Genomic DNA, 24,179 nt, shown 5'->3' with positions numbered 1-24,179 from the left:
GCCTAGCGTTTTTGTGTAGCAGATTATAAATATTGTTACAGTAAAGCGGTTACTGAACAGCTTCTGTAACAAAAACGCCTGGAAAACCGCTCTGATCTGGCGTTTTTCAGAGCAGTTTTCCACTTTCCTATACTTTAACATTGAGGCAGAAACGCCTCAGAAATCTAAAAAAATGCTGCAACCCCCGAGTTTGCGTTTGTGGAAAAAACGAGCCGCTCTGGTGTGCACCAGCCCATTCACTTTCATTAACCAAGCGGTTTTCCCCCTGCAAGCGTTTTAAAAAATGCTTCAGAACCGCTCTGGTGTGCACCAGCCCTAAATGTGCCTGAAGAAGGGGACTAGGACCCTGAAAGCTTGCATCATTTAACACGATCAGTTAGCAATTAAAAGGTAAATTTTTTATAAAACTTTAGTTTTTTTCTACCTACTTAATTTGTTTGGCTAAAATGGTACATAAACTTTTTGCTACTATTACTTTGCAAAAACTGCAACTAACTAAAACACAGCCCTTCACTTTTTCTATCCGCTTCCATTATCTATGAAGCTGCTCAGAACGGACACTCACTTGACAGTATTATTGAATCTGGTGGAGTTTTTCATGATGGCGGTCAGAGCGAAGCCTCGTGTAACAGATGCGGACATGTTGGAGATCAGAACACTCTCTAGAATATCCAGAACCTCGTCTTCTGTGACCTGGAAGAAATGGAAGCTCATGAAGATGTACCACCACTAGCAATGCCCCCATCAGCCACCTGTCAGCGCCATACCTGGATAGGCTCCTCCTCTTCACATTGACCAGAGACCAGTAGGTCTCCATACTCCCCGATGCACCAGGACGCCACCTGTACTAGCGGTTGCTGCAACACAAGAAAGGGATCACATGTCAAAGCAGCACAACTACAATCAGAGCAATATAACTGCAGGGCAGCAGCACCATCATGTGGCCTCACTGGGAACTGCATGTACTAAAAGGCACATCCTGCTCTGGAAATCTATAAGGATGGTCAGTGAGAGGCTAACAATCCCACAATATGATGCAGGTTGGAAATGAATCAGATGGAGCAGCTGCCACATTTGATTAGTCCATTTCCATGCTGAATAAACAAATACAATTTGCATCAAGTCAGAATTAGGGAGGCCACGCCCCATCGTTTTTTTACATTTCTTTTCAATTCAAGTATTACAATCATTTTTTGTGATCGATTGTAACATCTGAAAAATCTGACCAATCTACTACACATGCGTGTTCAATTTAAAAAAATTGGGTATATAATAAGAAATTGACAATCTACCCTACGCCATTCAATTTTTATAAAAATAAATCAGAAAAATCCAACACTCCCAATCGACTTATCAAATAAAAATTACAAAGCAGATCAGATTCCTTGCTCGAATAAAAGAAAAAAAAAAAAAAAAAAACAACTTTCGATATTTCAGGAAATCCAATTGTTTTTATCGATTTTATTGCATCATGTGTGGCCACCTTTATTGGCATCTTACCGCCCACCTTTAGTTAAGAACACGAGTCTAAACCTGTGTGTAGCTTGTTAAAGCTCAGAGGTGCCAAGCTCCGTTTGGACTCCGTGCTGTTTATTGCTCCTTTTTATTGCCTGATGAAGTGGGAATTTGCCTGCGAAACGCGTTGCAACTTGTACTAGGAGTGTGTGAATAAATTGTCTTCGACCATAATCGACGGTGCTTGTGTCCGTTTTGGGGTTGGCTGGTCCACCACCGCATCCCAAACGTTTTAAAGAGAGTCTGAAGCGAGAACAGATCTCGCTTCAGACCTCATAGCTAGCAGGGGCATGCGTGCCCCTGCTAAAACGCTGCTATAGCGCGGCTTAACGGGGGTCCCTGTCCCCCCAAACCCCCTCCGTGCAGCGGGGGAGCGCTTCCTGGTTGGGGCAGGGCTAACCGCCGCAGCCCTGCCCCATGCGCGTCTGTCAGACGCGTATCTCCGCCTCTCCCCTGCCCCTCTCAGTCTTCCTTCACTGAGAGGGGCGGGGGAGAGGCGGCGATGCGCGTCTGATAGACGCGACTGGAGGCAGGGCTGCAGCAGTTAGCCCTGCCTCCAGGAAGAAGAATACGAGCGACCATTTTCCGACCAACTTTTGCGGGGGGTGGGTTGGGTGTTAAGGGACCCCCGTTAAGCCGCGGGATAGCGGCGTTTTAGCAGGGGCACACGTGCCCCTGCTATATATAAGACCTGAAGCGAGATTTAGTCTCGCTTCAGTGTCTCTTTAAACATTTTAGTGTTTTTTTTATCCTACTGGCGCCTCTGTACAGCTCTACACATCAAGAATCCACCCTTGGTGGAAGGGTGGTATACCCTCCTTTTTTTCCCCTCTATCCGCAGAGAGCGACGTTTTATTCCTGAGTGGGGACAGGCTTGTTCTCCCCACCTGCCTCTTCAGTGGTTACCTTGGAGGTAACCCTGGTTTGTGAGTATAATACTTACACTCCACATTAATTTCACCATTTTCCAGTGCATACTACACTATATTGGGCTCTCGGTTCTTTGTTTTTATATAGCTTGTTAAAGAGACTCTGAAGTCTCGTAACAATCATGTTTTTAATTAGAAAATGTGTAACATCTTTGCCCTACCTAAACCGCTGCATCCCCGCCGCTGTACACTAACTAAATCCTCCCGAACTCCCCGGGGGGCAATCCGGGCAGCGCTTCCGTGAGAGGCAGAGCTATGAGCCGCAGCTCTCCCTCTCAGGGCGTATGTCAGCCCGGATCGCCACCTCTCCCCCGCCCTTCTCAATCTTCCTTCACTGAGAGGGGCGGGAATAGACGGATGATAGAGGCGTAAGGAGGCAGAGCTGCAGCTCATAGCTCTGCCTCCAACAGCAGCAAAATCCACGACCAAGAAAGTCGTGGATTTTGCAGGGGAGAGGGAGGGGGGAGTTGGGGGGATTTAGATTTCAGCGGCGGGGATGCGGCGGTTTAGGTAGGGCAAAGATGTTAAACATATTTTTTAATTAAACACATGATTATTAGGAGACTTCAGTGTCTCTTTAAAGCGGACCTGAACTCAGAAGCTTCTCTCTGTTCTAAAAGATAAGAAACCACATAACCTTTACATAAAAACATTTCTTTGTTATAGCTGATACAAATCCTGCCATAAATCGGCAGTGTGTCTACTTCCTGCTTTCATGGAAGCAGACATAGGGTTAGCATCCTGTGTTTACAAATTAGCTGAGGCAGTCAGCTGACACAGCTGAGAGAGGAGGGGAATTGAACAGGTTAACCTCTCTAAATACATACAGGGTGCATTTTTCTAGGTTTCCCTTCTGAGCAAGAGTTCAGCTCCACTTTAAAAAAAACTTCAACATTTATATGGGCTATATTTCTCTTAAGTAAAAGCAGGAATACAAATTAAGGCCCAAGTCTTCTATAAATGGGTCATTACTGTTGCCCAGAATGACTTTTGGAATTGCTTTAGGGTACGGTGGCCTGATGACACCTGAGCACGCAATTACTCCATTCTACCGTGCTATAAAAAGGACAAAACAAACAAAAGGCATCCCACTGTAAAGAATACTATAGCAATCAGCCCAATAAATCCAGTATGATCAATAATACACAGACAGTCGGTAGACCATCTCCTGAAACAATCACAAAGACTCTTTCAGGTAGCATCAGTCTAGCTCTGTGAGGGGCGAGTGTATACCAGGCAGCTCACTAATTTATTTAAGTATTTATATAGCGCTGACATATTACGCAGCACTGTACAGAGTTTATAGTCTTGTCACTAACTGTCCCTCAGAGGGGCTCACAATCTAGTCCCTACCATAGTCATATGTCTATGTATGTGTTGTATAGTGTAGTGCATGTATCGTAGTCTAGGGCCAATTTTTAGAGGGAAGCCAATTCACTTATTTGTATGTTTTTGGGGTGTTGGCGGAAACCAGAGTGCCTGGAGGAAACCCACGCAGACAGGGAGAACATACAAACTCTTTGCAGTTGTTGACCTGGCTGGGATTCAAACCAGGGATCCAGCGCTGCAAGGCGAGAGGGCTAACCACTACGCCCCCATGATGATGGATATATACACTCAACTAGCTCAGCAAAGGTTACTGCTAACACAGGTGAGCAAATGGCAATCTATATCCTATTTATACCATGAAACCCCACAGTACATGGCTGGATATACAGCACAAAGACATTATCGAAGGAACTGGGTTAATGTATAACTGAGCTTCTAAAGTTCATTTTTGCTAAATGTTTTAGAATTGCTCCCAGATCAATGCTGCAATCCAATAACAGCTTGTTATTGGAGCTAGCTGTACCATGTTTCCCCAATGCTGTGACTGAAAGTTCAGGTCACTACTGAAGATTCTTTGTGCACCACATCAGGAAGGGAGCCACCCCCTACGACACTTCTCCCCCCCCCTCTCCCCCACACACCAGAAAGAATCGCCCCCCCCCCCCCACTCACGCATCATATTCTCTATATAACCACCATTCACAGACACACACACCTGTGCCAGTTCCAACCCTCCCTCAGTGTTCTTCAGTACATACCCAGTTATTAAAACGTGTGCCGAGATCTAAATAAAAATTCTCTGCCTTGGATAAAGTGAACCAGAGATTTACCATATACATCAGTGGGAACATTAGAGAAAACACCTACCCTGCTCTCGGTTTCATCCTTCACTGCTCAGCCTGCTTTTCGGCCCTGATAAAATCCCTGACTGAGCACTCAGTCTGGCTTTGCTTAGGAATCTTTATAGCTGAGTCATTATAGCAGAGTCAGAAGGGGGCAGGCTTGGGCTTGAAAAGACATCAGAGAAGACAGACTCAGCTATAATGATTCCTGAGCAAAGCCAGACTGAATGCTCAGTCGGGGATTTTATCAGGGCTGGTAACAAGCAGGCTGAACAGTTAAAAATGAAACAGAGAGCAGGGTAAGTGTTTTCTCTAATGTTCCCACTGATATATATGGTAAAATACATGAGGGTGCTTCGTCTCTGGTTCACTTTAAAGAGGAACTCTATTGTAAAAATGAAGCACTTTTTTTATTACATTATTTTCACTGATTATGTATAAATGATTTAGTCAGTGTTTGACCATTGTAAAATCTTTTAAATCCCTGATTTACATTCTGACATTACATGGTGACATTTTTACTGCTGGCAGGTGATGTAGCTGCTGCTTGCTGTTTTGGCAGTTGGAAACAGCCATTTCCCACAATGCAGCAAGGTTCAGACAGGAAACTGCCAGGAGTATATACTCAGAGTTTATTGTGGGGTTTCTCCACAATATCAGTCATACAGCGCCCCCTGATGGTCTGTTTGTGAATAGGAATAGGTTTATCATGTAAAAGGGGGTATCAGCTACTGATTGGGATAAAGTTCAATTCTTGGTCGGAGTTTCTCTTTAAGGTGGCCACACACTTAAAGAGAATCTGTACTCTAATATTCTTACAATAAAAAGCATACCATTCTATTCATTATTTTCTCCTGTGCCCCTCTGTGCTGTTTCTGCCACTCTCTGCTGCAATCCTGGCTTGTAATTAACAGTTTTAGGCAGTGTTTACAAACTAACCAGCTTGTAATAGGCTCAGCTAAGCATAGTGTGTGAGTCATTCAGAGTGTGCAGGGGGCCTGCAGAGGGTGTGTATCGCTTCTACCAATCACAAGCAGCCCTGCACATTCCACACAATCAAGCCTTAGCCCGACAAACAGGACAGAGGAAAGATACATTGATTTATTACAGAGACAGTGCAGTTAGTAAAGACTGCAGTAAGCCAGAGCAGATTAGAACAGGCATAGGAACTTATAGGATAGAAGAACTAAGGCTGAAAAATTTGTTACAGAGTCTCTAAGACTGCCATACAACATGACAAACCTGAATCTCTCTCTGATCTAAATCGGACCAGAGAGGTTATCCAAACCCCCACAGACACTGCACACAGATTCTTAACAGATTTCACTATGAAATCTATTTAAATTTTATTGATCTGCATAATTGCACTGTTCGATACACTGCAATGCTGTAGGCCATCGGTCTACTGCAGCATCCAATTGATCGAAATGTAACAAATTTTAATCGATTGTTGCAGCAAATTGATAAAAAATATGATTGATGTAGCTCGATCATGGTGTTCAAATCTGCTGGTAAAAATCGATGCTTGTGTAAGGCCAGCTTAAAGCGAGTCTGAAGCAACTATAAAAAAAAACAGATACTCGCCTAAGGAGAGGCAAGGCTCTGGGTCCTACAGAGCCTTCCTGTTCTCCTGCCGGTCTTCTCGTCCCCCTGCAGGCTCCTCCATTTGAATTTGCCACTGTGGGAAACTTCAGCAATCTTCAGAAGCGCTTGAGCTCCCGAAGACCGACGGCTCTGTACTGCACACGTGAGAGGGTGCTCCCGCATGAGCAGTATGGAGCGGCCTGTCTTCAAAAGCGCTCGAGCTCCCGAAGACCGGCGGCTCTGTACTGCACACGTGAGAGGGTGCTCCCGCATGCGCAGTATGGAGCGGCCTGTCTTCTGAAGCGCTCAGGCTCCTGAAGACCGGCGGCTCTGTACTGCACATGTGAGAGGGTGCTCCCGCATGCGCAGTATGGAGCGGCCCGTCTTCTGAAGCGCTCAGGCTCCTGAAGACCGGCGGCTCTGTACTGCACACGTGAGAGGGTGCTCCCGCATGCGCAGTATGGAGCGGCCTGTCTTCTGAAGCACTCAGGCTCCTGAAGACCGGCGGCTCTCTAATGCACACGTGAGAGGGGGCTGCCGCATGCGCAGTATGGAGCAGCCTGTTTTCAGAAACCCGAGTGCTTCCGAAGCTACCCCAACGGGAGAACGCAGAGACCGGGAAAGGCTCTATACAGTGGTCCCCAACACTGTCCTCAAGGCCCACCAACAGTGCATGTTTTGTGGAAATCCACAGAGGTATATAATCAACTCTGCTGAGGCACTAATTACCTCACCTGTGTAGGTTTGTGGTTTTCTGCAACACATGTACTGTTGGTGGGCCTTGAGGACAGGGTTGGGGAACTGTGCTCTATAGGACCCAGAGCCTTCCCTCTTCTTAGGGGAGTATCTGTTTTTTTATTTTTAAATTCGCTTCAGACTCCCTTTACAGGAAACTTGAAAAGACGTATATGGAGGCTGCCATGTTTATTTCCTTTTAAACGATAACAGTTGCCTGGCTAACCTGCTGATTCTGGCAGCAGTAGTGTCTGAATCACACACCTGAAACAAACATGCAGCTAATCTTGTCACACTTCAGCCAGATCACCTGATCTGTATGCTTGTTAAGGATCTGTGGTAAAAAAGGGTTATGATGGGAATACACAATTATTTTTTGGGCAGATTTACTTTCCAATGTTTTTTTTCGATCATTTTTATGATTGTTTTCCATTCACTTCTATGAGAAAAACGATCGGACCTCTCGGAAATTATCTATCGAGCCATCTATCTGCCAAAAAAACTCATGGTGTATTACCCGCATTAGAAGCAGTGCATTATCAGGGTAGCCAGGCAATGTACATTGTTTAAAATTGAATGTGCTCTCTCACTTCACATTCCCTTTAAAAAGTGAACCTCCAGACTAAAAATCTACTTAGCAGCACTGAAAAGGCTTGGTGTTTCTTTAACAGTTTCACAGCATCAAAACATTGTTTTAATTACCTAAGCCTAATTATTAGCTATACAGAAGCTAAGCTCCGCCCCATCAAAGAAAACTGCCCAGGCTTTTTTTCCCTGATGCTGTGCAAAGCATGATGATATTTCCTAAGCTGTTCGTTGCCTAGCAACTGGAAGAGGCGATCAGGACACAGGACAGTTGAAACTGTGTCTTATGCTCCCTGTCAACTCCTTTCAAACATAAAGATAGCTGCCCTCATGAAATCAAACATTTGCCTGTTCTTTTAAAGAGGAACTGTAACGACAAAACGGCCCCTGGGGGGGTACTCACCTCGGGTGGGGGAAGCCTCAGGATCCTAATGAGGTTTCCCACGCCGTCCTGCGTCCCTCGGGGGTCTCGCTGTAGCCCTCCGTACAGCCGTGACGCAATATTTACCTTCCTGGCTCCTGCGCAGGCGCTCTGATGGCTGTCGGCGCCGAAGTAGGCGGAAATACCCGATCGCCATCGGGTCTGCTCTACTGCGCAGGCGCAAGTTTCCGGCGCCTGCGCAGTAGAGCGGACCCGACGGAGATCGGGTATTTCCGTCTATTTCCGTGCCGAAAGTCGCCACAGCGCCCCCGCTGGAGCCAGCAAAAGTAAATATTGAAGCTACAGTCGGCTCTGTCGCCGGCTGTTCGGAGGGCTGCAGCGAGACCCCCGTGGGACAGAGGACGGCGTGGGAAGCCTCATTAGGATCCGGAGCCTTCCCCCACCCGAGGTGAGTACCCCCCAGGGGAGGTTTTTGTTGTTACAGAGTCTCTTTAAAGCGGGTTGGGTAAGAGATTAAATTACCTATTTTAATTAACGTAGCTAATGTAACTTAATGACAGTATGTTTCTTCAGGCTGAAGTTCCTCTTTAAATCATATAGCATTATGCAAGATGTGGCATATATACTTATAGGCCAACACTAATTTTGAAAATGTTCTCCATCCCCCTCCACCCTCACCTAAAAGCCCCCTTCAGCCTCTTCCGGGTCAGGCAGTAGTGCGCAGGCGCTGACTTGGTGACACTAGTCTTTGATCATGTGACCGCTCTGTGCATGCACATGACGTCACAACAGACGTCATGCTCAGAACGTTTCCAGCCCTGAATGCTGTCAGGCACGCGTGCCGCTGAGTCAGCGCCTGCGCACTACTGCCTGACCCAGGAGAGACTGGGGGGCTTTTAGGTGAGAGTGGAGCAGGACAGAGGAGAACAAGAGGGAGTGGTGGGTATGAGTCTGTTCTGGTATCCTTTATGCTCCGGGCCACTCAATTCCTCCACCAACTGTATTCCTTTGTGAAACCTCAAGGCACGAAGTGCTGTAACATCTTTGCCAATAGCGCAATGGTTTAAGGAAAATCTTGATGGGCAAAAATGCCATTTCTTAATGTGGATGGGGCTGAGCTGTAAAACTTGAAATACAGATGTCTGGAAAGAGGAAGAAGTCACCATAAACACACCGCCTCCTGAAGAGCACAACAGCTGGGGGGAGGAGTAAGGGTTGCAGGGCAATAATGAACTAGTTAGCACTAGCCTTTCATTTTGCTTCTATTATTTTGGGTAGATTACCAGCACACCAGCTGACGCCGATTTACCTGGGAGATGTCATCTAGGAGGGCCTTGTAGAGCTTCTGTACCGTGTACTCGTGCATTTCCGAACTGTTCGTGATGAGCTGAATAAGGTTAGGGACAGCATCGTCCCGTACGTAACTTCCAGCCTGTGAATACACAAAGAGTGAAATCAGACACTGGAATCATACAGACACTGTAGAGTCAGCCTGACTGTACGATGTGACACACCCCGACACCTGGGTCCCCAGCAAAAGTCTTCAGACTGCCACCGCCAAGATGTCCACCTTATCATGCACGTCTAACACTCCTACCGTAGAATGGGAGTTATCCCCACTAACACGGTTACTACAAAACTGCCAGCAGGGTGTCTAGAAGCTGCATGAAAAGTTGGCCCTGAAGACTCCATCACGGAGCTGGTGACACAGAGGGCTCCCGCCAGAGAAGAGTGGCCCAGAGGCGCACATGGAGACTTTATGATACACATTATTGCCACTCTACATGGCTTATTGTACCTTCTGCCCTGAGATGGACTATAATGATAACAGGTTCAGTGAAGATCATACTTACTGTAGTAAGGACTCTCATTATAGTGTCTATGTGCCACCGCTTGGATGGGGCGTACCTGGAAACACACACAACAGGAAGCACGAGTTACAGTCTGCGAGCTGAGAGCGTCCCGCCACCCACAATGCTCAGCAGAGGCAGCAGAGCCCACGTCTCAGCCCCATGACAAGTAACCTACTTTTCTGCAGCTAAGAAGATGCCAGAGGCACAGTCGGCTTTGAATTCTGGTTCACATGAGTCTAGGAAGTAAAGCAGCTCCTTCATCATGCCTCGGATGTTGTTCCCGTTCACCAGTGCGAAGCTCAGCTCCATGGCCCGCCTGGAACACAAGGAGTTAACACAAGTGTGTCAGATGAGCCAATGTGTTACAGCTGTACATGAACTCAGGCTCGCACATTGTCAGGTGTATTGGGGATCAGCATAGTGATTCAGACGATGGATCACTCAATAATCATCATGCAATGGCACAAGAGCTTCTTCACAATACAGAAATAATAACACTCTCAGGCACAGATATTACGCTAGTCTTGTGCTGACGTTCCTCAAATAACTGATGTCAAATTACTTGTACACTGCCGATCAGGAACCCCTTCCCCCACTGTACACTGCCTGATCAGGAAAACATCCCCCCACCCCTCTCATGTCCTCCTGCCCCACATGATCAGGAACATCTTCCCCCCACTATACACTACCTGATAAGGTAGCCCTCCCAGCATTGCACATTACCTGATCAGGAACCCATTGCCCACTATACTTTGCCTGATCAGGAACCCATTGCTCACTATACTTTGCCCGATCAGTAACCCCTCCTCCCATTGTACACTGCCTGATTAGTAACCCCTCCTCCCATTGTACACTACCTGATCAGTAACCCCTCCTCCCATTGTACACTACCGGATCAGATCTGCTCTGGGAAGTGGTCCGCACTGCACGGCCACCAGCCTGCTCTGGGAAGTGGTCCGCTCTGCACGGCCACCAGTCTGCTCTGGGAAGTGGTCCGCTCTGCACGGCCACCAGTCTGCTCTGGGAAGTGGTCCGCTCTGCACGGCCACCAGCCTGCTCTAGGAAGTGGTCCGCTCTGCACGGCCACCAGCCTGCTCTGGGAAGTGGTCCGCTCTGCACGGCCACCAGTCTGCTCTGGGAAGTGGTCCGCTCTGCACGGCCACCAGCCTGCTCTAGGAAGTGGTCCGCTCTGCACGGCCACCAGCCTGCTCTGGGAAGTGGTCCGCACTGCACGGCCACCAGCCTGCTCTGGGAAGTGGTCCGCACTGCACGGCCACCAGCCTGCTCTGGGAAGTGGTCCGCACTGCACGGCCACCAGCCTGCTCTGGGAAGTGGTCCGCACTGAACGGCCACCAGCCTGCTCTGGGAAGTGGTCCGCACTGAACGGCCACCAGCCTGCTCTGGGAAGTGGTCCGCACTGAACGGCCACCAGCCTGCTCTGAGAAGTGGTCCGCACTGAACGGCCACCAGTCTGCTCTGGGAAGTGGTCCGCACTGCACGGCCACCAGCCTGCTCTGAGAAGTGGTTCGCTCTGCACGGCCACCAACCTGCTCTGGGAAGTGGTCCGCTCTGCACGGCCACCAGCCTGCTCTGGGAAGTGGTCCGCTCTGCACGGCCACCAGTCTGCTCTGGGAAGTGGTCCGCTCTGCACGGCCACCAGTCTGCTCTGGGAAGTGGTCTGCTCTGCACGGCCACCAGCCTGCTCTGGGAAGTGGTCCGCTCTGCACGGCCACCAGCCTGCTCTGGGAAGTGGTCCGCACTGCACGGCCACCAGCCTGCTCTGGGAAGTGGTTCGCTCTGCACGGCCACCAGCCTGCTCTGGGAAGTGGTCCGCTCTGCACGGCCACCAGCCTGCTCTGGGAAGTGGTCCGCTCTGCACGGCCACCAGCCTGCTCTGGGAAGTGGTCCGCACTGCACGGCCACCAGTCTGCTCTGGGAAGTGGTCCGCACTGCACATCCAGAGCCTAAAATTTCAGCACAGCCAGAAAATATTATATTTTTTTTTTTTTTTTTAAACAAAGAAAGGTTTTATTGGTCAAAACAGGTATAACACGGTATACAGTATACAATGCAATGGATGTATTCACATTACAGATACATAGCAAAACGATCACAAGCGAGTATTGCATGAATGTCCAGAAGCTTATATAAACAAGTTATGAAGATGCATATTTGCTGAAAAAGTGTGGTATAGCATGTACACTTGAGTGTGCGGATACGATACAATTTACAATTAAGGATATGCTAGCTGGTACATGCTATGGGGGTGGAGAGCTGGGAGGTACGTGGGTACATCTTATAATGACAATAAGGCATCGATGGCATATCACATCTATAATGTTAGGAGTTCAGGATTATCGATTGAAAATATTATATTTAGTTACATCTGTTCCTGGAGTGGTACTGTAGGCAACAAACCATCTATTACAGACTTTATTCTGAATAATCTCTCTGCTAGAAGACAGATATTACGCAAATCATCTTACACACAGCAGTCTTACCTCTTAATGGAGACATCCAGATCCTTCAGACAGTCCACAATGGTGCTGCGGTGCCTCTGTACTGCATTGTGGTCTGTCTGGACTGTTTTTAATAGGGATGTCAAAGCCACATATCTGCAGAAATAAATCAGTGGCCATTACTAAAGTCAGATGGGCCATCACAAGCACAAGTAATGAGATTCTCCTGAATTCATTATAAACCGTAATAAGACACACAGAGGACTTACCGAATATTCTTATCGTTATTTAATAAAAACCGTCCAAGGATATTAATAGCTAGAACCTGCAGAAAAGAAGATGAGAGTATTAACTGGAAGGGTAAAATGAGTTATTTCTTCAGTAGAAGAGCAGCAGTGAGAGACAGAGCAGAGAGGAGGGAGCAGATCCTAACAGTCATCAAACATTCCTCACTCCAGATAACTGCATCTCTATTACAGCTTCCTGCCTGCATCCCTCCAGCACCGCTTCCTGCCTGCATCCCTCCAGCACCGCTTCCTGCCTGCATCCCTCCAGCACCGCTTCCTGCCTGCATCCCTCCAGCACCGCTTCCTGCCTGCATCCCTCCAGCACCGCTTCCTGCCTGCATCCCTCCAGCACCGCTTCCTGCCTGCATCCCTCCAGCACCGCTTCCTGCCTGCATCCCTCCAGCACCGCTTCCTGCCTGCATCCCTCCAGCACCGCTTCCTGCCTGCATCCCTCCATCAGCGCTTCCTGCCTGCATCCCTCCAGCACCGCTTCCTGCCTGCATCCCTCCATCAGCGCTTCCTGCCTGCATCCCTCCATCAGCGCTTCCTGCCTGCATCCCTCCATCAGCGCTTCCTGCCTGCATCCCTCCATCAGCGCTTCCTGCCTGCATGCCTCCATCAGCGCTTCCTGCCTGCATCCCTCCATCAGCGCTTCATGCCTGCATCCCTCCATCAGCGCTTCCTGCCTGCATCCCTCCATCAGCGCTTCCTGCCTGCATCCCTCCATCAGCGCTTCCTGCCTGCATGCCTCCATCAGCGCTTCCTGCCTGCATGCCTCCATCAGCGCTTCCTGCCTGCATGCCTCCATCAGCGCTTCATGCCTGCATCCCTCCATCAGCGCTTCCTGCCTGCATCCCTCCATCAGCGCTTCCTGCCTGCATCCCTCCATCAGCGCTTCCTGCCTGCATCCCTCCATCAGCGCTTCCTGCCTGCATCCCTCCATCAGCGCTTCCTGCCTGCATCCCTCCATCAGCGCTTCCTGCCTGCATCCCTCCATCAGCGCTTCCTGCCTGCATCCCTCCATCCTGCATCTCTTTATTACCACTTCCTAACTGAAACTCTTACAAATAATTCAAACCATTACAAGCATTAGCTTGAGTACATGAAAGAGAATGGGGACCACAAACCAAGTTTTACCAATCCCCATAGTGCTTTAAAGGACCATTATAGCAAAACTAAACACATTCTGTAGCCCACCCTCACAATAAACCTGCACTCTGCCATGAACTGTTTTCTGAGGGAGTGAGCCCCAATCCCTATAAGCGATATTCTTTTGCCTCTGTATACACCTTAAAGTGATACTGAAGTGAACTGGGGAAGAAAAAGGAAGATTCTCCCCAATGGAAAGGGAAGGCCTGGATCCTATAGAGCCTTCCGGTTCCTTCCTGGTCTCCTGGTTCCAGCGCAGTCACTCTTGTTACAAGTAATCTGGTCAAATAAACCCTTGGGGATTCTCAGTAGACTTTGCATACTTGAGTACTTCTGAAGACAAGCGGCCCCGTACTGCGCATGCGTGAGGGTGCTCGTGCATACACAGTATGGAGCTGCCCCTTTTTTGGAAGCATTCGGGGACATGGGCGCTTCCAATGCCTTACGAGGGCTCCAAGGGCTAGTAAATTCAAACTGGGGTGATAATGCTGGAAGCAGGACACCGAGGGAGGAACGGGATGGCTCTTTAAGACCCAGAGTCTTCCAACTCCATAACAAGTATATGCTTTCTTCTCCTCCCCAGGTCTCTTCAGTATTGCTTCAAAGGTGTGCGCACACCATTTGTGTCATGCATCAGGATTGTTTTTCATACTGCTGGGAATGAGTGCTGTACAGATGCATTATTCCAGTGTACCTGGTGGGCGCAGCAAGAACAGGAAACACTACCGCTTACAGTTCCAGCATATGGGATTTGTAATTGACCTCTGGGGTCACCTGTACACATACTATATTCTCAGGCAAGTTCTATCTAGCTTGTGTACATAGCTTAAAGAGGGATTGTCAGCCACAAAACCAAATTCTATTTAAACACTGCAGTGTGTTTAAAATGCTGCCAGAAATCTCACTCTGCAGTACAAGCTCTCCAATCTATTCAGGAATCTCTCTGCTATTATATTCTCTAAGTCACCCGGGCTCTTTTCTGTGCCTTTGCCAAGGACGGTGAGAGAAGGAAGGCTTTTCATTTCCCCTCCCCCCTTTCTGCTTCTCTCTGATTCAGCTAGGCAGCTTCACACTGAAATCTGCTCAGCCAAACATGATCCTCTGCTCACTCCTGTTTACGAGCAAGGCTGAGAAGACTCAGCGACTGGAGGAGAAAAGAAAAAAAAGATAAGGGAGGAAATGACATCAGGATTTAGCCTCAAACTGTGGGAAAAAAAGACATGGTCCCCACCAGGAACAGAATTATCTTAATTTACTATATACAATTCACTGAAATCAAAACATGGACAGTACAATACATCCATTAAGTAGATCAAGTATTTATCTACTAATATATGTGTTTTTTTCCCTGGCATAGTATGGTTAATCATCCTGCTTTAAGACACAAGGTCAGTGATAAACCATTTGAATTTTTTTCTAGATACAGAATCAGAAATCCAGGTCATGAAGGAGGGGTTAGGACGCTCATACAACAATGAGTGCATCAAATATAATGAAAGCATCATCTAATAAAAAGAAATTAAATTGAGCTACTGGAGGTTATCCTGGCCACATGGAATTCAATGCTGTCCTATTTGGGTGACTGGTGACAACACTTGTAGTAAAGCACTGCCGTCAGCTCACGTTACAAGTATAGAATATATAGAATGTGATGGGCGGCCCAGTCAGTGCTGACAGCAGGAGTCAGCTCCCTGCACAGGAAACAGGAAATAGCATTGCAGTGTGGCCGGGACAGGAAGGACAGAGCGAGAGGAAGGCAACGGCTCCTGGAAACGCACCCGTAGGCCACTTTCTGACTTTATGTCCATGATTGTTAAGACCGTTTCATACAGGATAGCATTGCCAACGTTTTTGCTGGTCTCTGTGTTTGTGGCAACCTGAGAGGAAGACAAAACAGTTACATAACATTACCATGAGGGGAAAGAACACTGTCTAATAACATCATTACATCACAGATTACACACACACAAGCTCTCTAAACATTGCATTGTGTAGAATTCCGCTGCGTAATCTTTACATTGTTCCATTTCCTTCTTATAGATTACAAAACACCAGGATACATTAGAGAGATGGATGCCTCTGGAATATCAGCCATTGCAATTGTTTTCAATACCTGGATAAAAGGAGGTCACTGTCAATGGTACAATCATCTGCCCAACCACACAAGCTCGCTACCTGGGCGTTACCTTGGACTCGGACCTTTCCTTCACCCCCCACATGCAAACCATTGCTCGGGCCTGCAATTTCCTGACCCCAGACACTGTCAAACTCCTTCAATTGGAAAAAGCAACACCTCAAAAAATCCGCACCAGACTAATCGGCAAAACACAATATATCCTTTATTGAAACATCTCATTAAAAACACTTAAAGGGACTCTGAGCAGTGCCTGTGGGTATGCCTTTAAGCATACCCACAACTAATTAATTATATCCTCACTCCTACCGGCATGATGTTTGTAATTATATTCCCCTGGGTTCCTTGTATTTCATTGCATTATGCTGAATGGAGCTGCCGACACTGGGGAAAGTGTCGTCCTGCATAATACAATGCTGAATAAGGAATCCAAGATGGCGGCCGCGATTTTGATCACAAAAATAACGAAAACTAAAAGGCGTAGCGGTTTATAGATCATTGGAAAGAGGAGAAAGAGAGCTTCAAAATGCTATGCATCCTTCCATAGTTACTGCACTGCTCGGAGTCCATTTAAAAAATCCATGATACAAGAGGTAGGGCTGTATTACAAATTACATCAATTGACCATATCTGGAAGGGGTCCCTTTAAGAGGGAAAAGTGCCAATGATCTAAAGTGCATAGTGCGACCACAGTAATATTTGCCACATACTCTGTACCTTCAATATAAATATATAGTGCAAATATAATCCTCCAATGTTCTATATAGTAATACACAATCGAAAAATGACACAGCAAAAGAGTGATGAAACCAAAATAGAGGTGTGAAGTGCTGAGGCAGAAAAAGATTCAATCACCAAACCAAAATATGGAAAAATACCACCAAAGTGTCAGAGGACGAGAAATAAAGATCCCAGAGGGGAACAGCAATAATGAAGAGTGACGGAAAGGGAAAGAGTAACCAGGATCCCTCAAAACAGGAGCCCCCAAAAGCCCACATTATGGATTTTTAAGTGTTTTTCATGAGATGTTCAATAAAGGATATATTGCGTTTTGCCTATTACAGTCTGGTGCAAATTTTTTGAGGTGTTGCTTTTTCCAATTGTTGCAGTTCGTCTTGCACCATTCTGCACATTCTGGTTCATTTCATAGGCTAGAATAGTATTATTTTCAGTTCCCTATATGTTGATTTTTATGGATGGTGCTTATCTGTTCAAATGCATGATCAACTGCCAAACTCCCTGTCCATGCCCTCAATTCCCGCCTGGACTATTGCAATACCCTCCAGTCAGGCCTCCCTAAGAACCACATCAACCACCCCCCCCCCCCTCCCCCCCAACAATCCATCATGAACGCAGCAGCCAGACTAATCTCCTCCTCTCACCGCACCATCTCCACGACTCCCCTATGCAAATCCCATCAGTGGCCCCTGGATTTGGTTCAGAATCCGCTTCAAGGTCCTATGTCTGGCCTACAAATCTATACAGAAGTCCTGCCTAACCTACATCTCTGAACTGGTCAGCAGATACACAACCTGGCCACCCACTTTGCTCCTCCAGTGACCTCCTCCTAACCACCCCACCCATCTCACACTCCCATGCTCGACTACAGGACTTCACTAGAGCTGCCCCCATCCTGTGAAACTCTCTCCCACTGCCCATCGGACATGCCCCTTCCATCAGCACCTTAAAATAAGCCCTCAAAACTCATCTCTTCCCACCAATGCCCCGATTCTCTCTGCCGAAAACCTCTCGATGCATAGCCCCTCCTAACACGTCACCACCACCTCCCTTTAGATTGTAGGGCGCTGGGTTAGCCCAGGCATGGGCAAACTTGGCCCTCGAGCTGTTAAGGAACTACAAGTCCCACAATGCATTGCAGGAGTCTGACAGCCACAGTCACGACTCAAAGGCAAATGCATTGTGGGACTTGTAGTTCCGTAACAACTGGAGGGCAGAGTTTGCCCATGCCTGGGGGTTAGCCCTTCCTCCTTGTGTATCATACTTGATTGTGAACTCTACCCACAGACTAACGTAAACTTGTATTATTGGGGCTACTACTCCAGTGTATGATATGGCATTGTGTCTCTTATTGCTCATTACCTGTATTGTGTTGTCTGTAACCTTATTGTACAGCGCTGTGGAATATGGTGGTGCTTTCTAAATAAAAAAAAAAATAAGGCGTACGATCAGCGCTTTTACTCACCTGTGCCAATATATCATTCATGGCTTCACTCGAGTCATCATCGTTTCTACCTAGAATTCGGAGAAGCCGCAATATTCGCACCTGTGAAGAAGCAACACAAGTTTCTCAGATCCGTCCACCGACCATCTACAAGGTTTAAAGGACTTCCGAGGCCAAAATTAAGAAAATCACACTGTACCTTTTTATTAGCAGAATCCACGGAGGACGTCCTGCCCGTCCTCCGCTCTGTTCCGCCATCAATGCAGGTCTTTCCGTTCCCCTATGGCTTGGCCCGACCCCACCGAAAGGGTCGCATCTATTCCACCTCTAAGATGGCCGCCGCCATTATGCTCCGCGGCTGCGCAGTACGCTTTGCCGCTAGCGCGACTGTGCAGCCTATTGCCCGCCTCCCGCCGCGTATTAGGTCCCGGCATGCTCCCCAAGTGCAAAGCGTACTGCGCAGCCGCGGAGCATGGCGGCGGCCATCTTAGAGGTGGAATCGATGCGACCCGTTCGGTGGGGTCGGGCCAAGCCATAGGGGAACGGAAAGACCTGCATTGATGGCGGAACGGAGCGGAGGACGGGCAGGACGTCCTCCGTGGATTCTGCTAATAAAAAGGTACAGTGTGATTTTCTTAATTTTGGCCTCGGAAGTCCTTTAAGGGTCATTCTGCTTCCCACTGCCCCGCTAATCCTGTCCTCACTCACCTGCAGGAAGGGGTCGCTGATTCCGGACACGTCGTGCTCTGGAGAATACCCCGACATGATTAGATTTTTCAAGATACGGACCAGCTGGGGAACAAGCTGTAGAGACAGGGCACATGATGAATCGTGCACATGCAGATTTAAGTGACCATACATACAAAAGTGTGTGTACGAGTAAGAAGGAGGGGTGCCTCAGAATGCCTACCAGATTTTATTGCTGTCTGTGTCTCCATTGAAGAGAGATTCTAACAATTTTTAACCCCCAAACCAACAGGAAATACATTCCAGAAACCCCAAAAAGGTTAGAAGTATAATACAATTCTCTAAGATTTCCCTGCTATGGTCATCAGAACCTAACAGGACCCAACGACCCACAACAGTCCAGATAATCCCATGCAGCAATACAAGTAGAACAGTGCCATCTACAGTCCAGATGTATGAACACTACCAGTCACCAAGTGTCCCATTCCAAGCTCCAGTTCTGTGGACACTTCCATCACTTCCTTTCTGGATGTCAGCAGCCATAGAGTCAGGGAAAGTTTGGGAATGGTCAGCAGTGTATATGAATCTCTCTCAAACCCCCCCCCCAGCATTTTACAGACTATATGAATTGGCTGAAAAGTACCTTAAATCAGCAGTGAAAGCCAAGGTCATGTTACTCATCTCCTCCACCATACAAGACAAGTGTCTGACATCCTGGCCTGTTCCTCTTATAGTACCACTGTGAGGCGGCTCAGAATGTGTACATCACATGAGTGACTGCACTGCTCCTATCATATTTAAACGCTTTGAGATTGAGTGATCTCAAAAGGCTGAAATTGAATAATATCTGAATAAATAATGGGTGGGAAATTGCGATTTCCTTTCCCCCCCTCCCCTCATGAATTGGCAAAGATTAGATGAGATTGCTATGCGATTTTCCTGTGCCCCTATACAAAATATAGCAGCTGAATTACGCAGAAAATTGTCAATTACAATTATCGCCATGGTTTCCATCAGTTTTCACTACACCTAGTGTCATCAGATAGCGATCGGAATCAGATCACAAAACGCTGGTAGTGGAAAAGGGCCCTAAAAAGCAATCAGTCGCACTGCACCCCCTGCTTCTGCTGTGAGCAACAATCCCATTACTGGTACCAACCACCCTACTTTTGATTTATAAATTGTCCAAAATCTATCGGAAGTTTATGGATTGACCTTTCATAGGATTAATAGATTGCGGTTAGATCCGGTCAAAATGAGTAAATCTGGTAAATCAAAGGGAAAGCCTTGCATCTTAATAACACTGCTGATATATGTAATGAATAAACTCCATGACTGCCCAGAACCTCATTTTTAGACAATTCGACCACAGCCGACAAGAGATTACAATCCATCAAAACCAGAAATTGAACAAGACAACGAATATTCGACTTCCATCCATAAAGGCTTAAAAGGAATCTGAGGTGAGAGTGATATGGAGGCTGACCTATTTAAAACAATACCAGTTCCCTGGCAGTCCTCCTGATCCTCTGCCTCTAATACTTATAGCCATAGCCTCCATAGCCCTCTTACTTCAGTGGTCCTTTAAAAGATGAGCTGTAACCAAGGATTGAACGTCATCCCAATTTGTAGCAGATACCCCCTTTCCCATGTGAAATCTCTACCATTTCTCGAATAGAGGGGTCCATTTGGCTGATACTGTGAAACCCCTTTTATAATGGGATGTCATGACCAATGTCTTGACAGTTCGCCATCTGTGAATCCTGCTGCACTGTGGGAAATAACGTCTGTTTGACACACACACACACACACACACACACACACACACACACACACACACACACACACAGGCACTGCAAAACGTTGTATTTACTCCAGAGTGAGGCAAAACACAATCCAATACATGCAGGAAAAATGTGGCATACCGTTGCTTAAGGCTACTTGCACACCAAGACGTTGTGTTAGGTGCTACGTTAAGGTCGCATAACGTGCACCTAACGCAAGGCCTGGTGCTCTTCGATGTGAACGTCAGAGTGAGCCGCGTTGTGCAGCTCACTCTGGCGTCCGTGATGCGCACTCTTGGACGCATGCGGCATCACGTGGTCCCGCCGGCCAATCACCGCACAGAGCGGCCACTCCAGGAAGTAAACACTGCACGTCACAACGTGTAAAATGTACGCATTGAACCAGTAACGCGTAAAAAAAAAAATGTATGTGTTAATGTTCCTGCACTAGCGGGAATGCGTAAAAATGTACGCAATGCGACCCGCGGACCTCCGAGGTCGGCATGCTGCCAGCGGGGGACTGGAGCAGCAGTGAGTGACTACGAGGGCACAGGATGGCTGCATGGGGCTGGTAGAAGCCCCAGGTAAGTGGAACTCTTTTTTATTTTGCTTGAACCTTCCCTTTAAAGGGAACCAGAGACAAAGCACCCTCATGTATTTTACCATATACATCAATGGGAATGAGAAAACACCTACCTTGCTTTCTGTTTCATTCTGCACTGCACAGCTTGCTTCTTTATCAGCCCTGATAAAATCCCCAACTGAGCATTCAGTCTGGCTTTGCTCAGGAATATTTATAGCTCAGTCTGTGTTCTCATGTCTTTTCAAGTCCAAGCCTGCCCCCTGCTGGCTCTGCTCAGGAATCATTATAGCTGGGTCATTATAGCAAAACCAGACCGAATGCTCAGTCGGGGATTTTATCATGTCTGATAAGAAACAAGTTGTGCAGTGCAGAATGAAACAGAAAGCAGGGTAGGTGTTTTCTCTAATGTTCCCACTGATCTATATAGTAAAATACATGAGGGTGCTTCGTCTCTGGTTCACTTTAAGAGGCGGTGAAGTGGTGGTGGGTGCTGGGCACAGATAGCCTCTGTCATATGCAGCATGCGCTGATGACAGAGTGCAGTCAGAACACCTAATCTAGAGATTAGCTCCAAGTATTGGGGTGATCTCCAGGAATGGAAGGATATATAACAGTAGCCCTCACACCCTGCACATGATAGTTATAGCCTGATCTGTAACACACACCATGGCCCATAGTTCTAGAAGTTCAGTGATTTTTACAGGAACTTCCCACTGCCGTTCTGTGGGATCTCTCTGGACTTCTCAATGCAATGATCATGGTATTTATAAAGCCAACACACAGGGAATTTTACCAGGGAAGTTCAGTGAAAGGTCAGCATAAAAGCATGGCAGGGAGGACAGATACATGTAAAGACTGCGCAGGGTAAAGACAATAAATGGCTCACCCTGCTCCTGCACAAGTCTGGCAGCGTTAATTACTATTCCCCCTCCAGGCCACCATGGATAGCAGGGAAAGACGCAATTCGGCTGCCAGCCATTGCTGGTTTTAATGTAATTTGGGCTCCGTCTTTTGCCGGCACCCAAATTACCTTCTGAGTGCCCCTATAGCCATAATTCACATTACTGTCTATGGCATGGGAATGGATTCAAGCACCGACAGCAAGGCAATAATGCAATAATAAAAATAGTGGCTACGTGGCAATAGCTGCTAAAAGCTGTGATATCTAAGCACAAATTCCTGTATCCTGGGTGGGGCTAGTTAGCACATTAGTCAATTTTTTGTTTTGTCACTATTACTCAACTGAAGCACAAGCAAGGTACAGGAATGCCAGTAGTTCAGGACTCTCTCTCCCCCCCCCCCCCCCCCCTTCCCTCTGCATAAAGTGGGGAGGTTCAATGTGTCACAATAAAACTATTTACAAATGTAAATTTTCAGCTTATCTTTTCAACAGTAAAATAATTCCACTCACTTCCTGTTACTCCCACTAGTGTCGCATAAATCTCTGCAATAGGGACACAGAAAGTAACACTTCCCCACTAGGATACGTCTTCCAGTAAAGCCCAACTTGTAGCTAGAGTCAAGTTGGGCTTAACTGGAATAAAGCATGAAAAAGTAGAAATAGAAATCACAAATATACCAAGAGAGAAACCACGTAAAGCAGCCTTGGTAATTAAATATACTGAGGTCAAGAATAGAAAAAGGAACAAAGTGAAAAGGGAAAGATCAATATAGAAATGTGCACACTGAAGATGCAATAAGTACTCTAAGGCTATTAATACTTACCGTTTCATCTCTAGCTCACACTTAAAAGGACAACTGAAGAGAGAGGACTATGGAGGCTGCCATTTTTATTTCCTTTTACACAATACTGGTTGCCTGTCTGTCCTGCTGATCCTCTGCCTCTAATACTTTAAAGTGTAACTGAGATGGGAACACTAAAACATTTAATACTTACCCAGGGCTTCCTCCAGCCCCATGAGCAGCGATGCGTCCCTCGCCATCCTCTCGAGTGCCCCCGCTCGCCTGGTATCGGTCCCGGTAATTTTGCTCAGTCGCGCCAGTCAGCTCTTCTGCGCATGTGCAGCCCCTCCAGGGCCCAATTAACTTATATGCATTTTTTTGGGGATGAGGGAGGAAACCGGAGTGCCCAGAACAAATCCACATACACGCAGGGAAAACATACAAACTCTGTGCAGATAGTGTCCTGGCTGGGATATGAACCGGGGACACCGCGCTGCAAGGCGAGATCGCTAACCACTATGCTACCCTGCTTAGCCCATCCAAGGTACACTTTAAAGTATTAGAGGCAGAGGATCAGCAAGATAGACAGGCAAAACAGTATTGTTTAAAAGGAAAGAAGGAAGCCAATTCTTCTCACTTCAGATGTCCTTTAAATCTAAGAAGTTCAGCTTCCGACACAGTGTATAGAGGGAGGGGCCGAGAAGGGTAAGCACTTGGTCACTTGGTCTACAAAGTAATAAGGACCAATTTACAGAGAAGGCACAACTGGAACATTAATGTGTAAGTGCAAAGAGCTTGGCTTCAGTTAGTGGTACTGCTTCATGAGCTTGAACTGTCAAATCATGCTGTCTTACAGGGAACCTGAGGCGAGAGGGATATGGAGGCTGACATTTACTGCATTTCCTTTTACACAAGGCAAGTTCCTGGCTGCACTGCAGGTTCTCTGCCTCTCATACGTTTAGCCACAGACTCAGATGTTACTCTCAGTCCAGCAGACCTGCAGTGAGGTCACATGACAGCCGGAAATCTAGTGTTTATTATTTATATGGTGCTGACGTATTACACAGCGCTGTAGAGAGTATATAGTCTTATCTCTAACTGTCCCTCAGAGGGGCTCACAATCTAATCCCTACCATAGTCATATGTGTCTCTGTATGTATGGTGTAGTTCATGTATCAGTCTAGGAAACCCACACAGACACAGGGAGAACATACAAACTCCTTGCAGATGTTGACCTGGCTGGGATTCTAACCGGGGACACAGCGCTGCAGGGAGAGAGCGCTAACTACTACACCATGGTGCTGCCCAATAGGAGCTGAGCATTGGCAGCTCCATATTTCCCTCCTTTCAGGATGAATTGAAAGTCTAGGGCTTTTGGGCTTAACCACAAGTTCCCAGGCTTGGATAGATAATCAATCAAAGTATAAAAACCCCAATAGCCTATCAGGAGAGAATCAGCTACAGCACAGACAGAAAA

The 24,179-nt window shown here is 47.1% G+C and overlaps 1 protein-coding gene across 1 annotated transcript in view; it reads right to left on the bottom strand.

Annotated features, from left to right (window-relative positions):
• The window catches only part of AP1G1 (adaptor related protein complex 1 subunit gamma 1), a 116,761-nt gene that overhangs the window by 27,582 nt on the left and 65,000 nt on the right, over positions 1–24,179 (bottom strand). Inside the window, exons 7-16 of the mRNA XM_068260131.1 lie at positions 18,674–18,769; positions 17,987–18,067; positions 15,428–15,526; positions 12,483–12,538; positions 12,256–12,369; positions 9,930–10,070; positions 9,755–9,809; positions 9,211–9,333; positions 768–857; positions 566–693 (exon numbers count right to left, since the gene is read on the bottom strand). Of these exons, the coding sequence (XP_068116232.1) occupies positions 566–693; positions 768–857; positions 9,211–9,333; positions 9,755–9,809; positions 9,930–10,070; positions 12,256–12,369; positions 12,483–12,538; positions 15,428–15,526; positions 17,987–18,067; positions 18,674–18,769 (983 nt within the window). The remainder of the gene's footprint in view (positions 1–565; positions 694–767; positions 858–9,210; positions 9,334–9,754; positions 9,810–9,929; positions 10,071–12,255; positions 12,370–12,482; positions 12,539–15,427; positions 15,527–17,986; positions 18,068–18,673; positions 18,770–24,179) is intronic.

The sequence above is a fragment of the Hyperolius riggenbachi genome, chromosome 11 (genome assembly GCF_040937935.1).
Source record: "Hyperolius riggenbachi isolate aHypRig1 chromosome 11, aHypRig1.pri, whole genome shotgun sequence".
In the NCBI taxonomy this organism is placed as follows: Eukaryota; Metazoa; Chordata; class Amphibia; order Anura; family Hyperoliidae; genus Hyperolius; species Hyperolius riggenbachi.
Note: the sequence above shows the minus strand (reverse complement) of the source record. Positions and strands in the feature narration are given on the sequence as shown.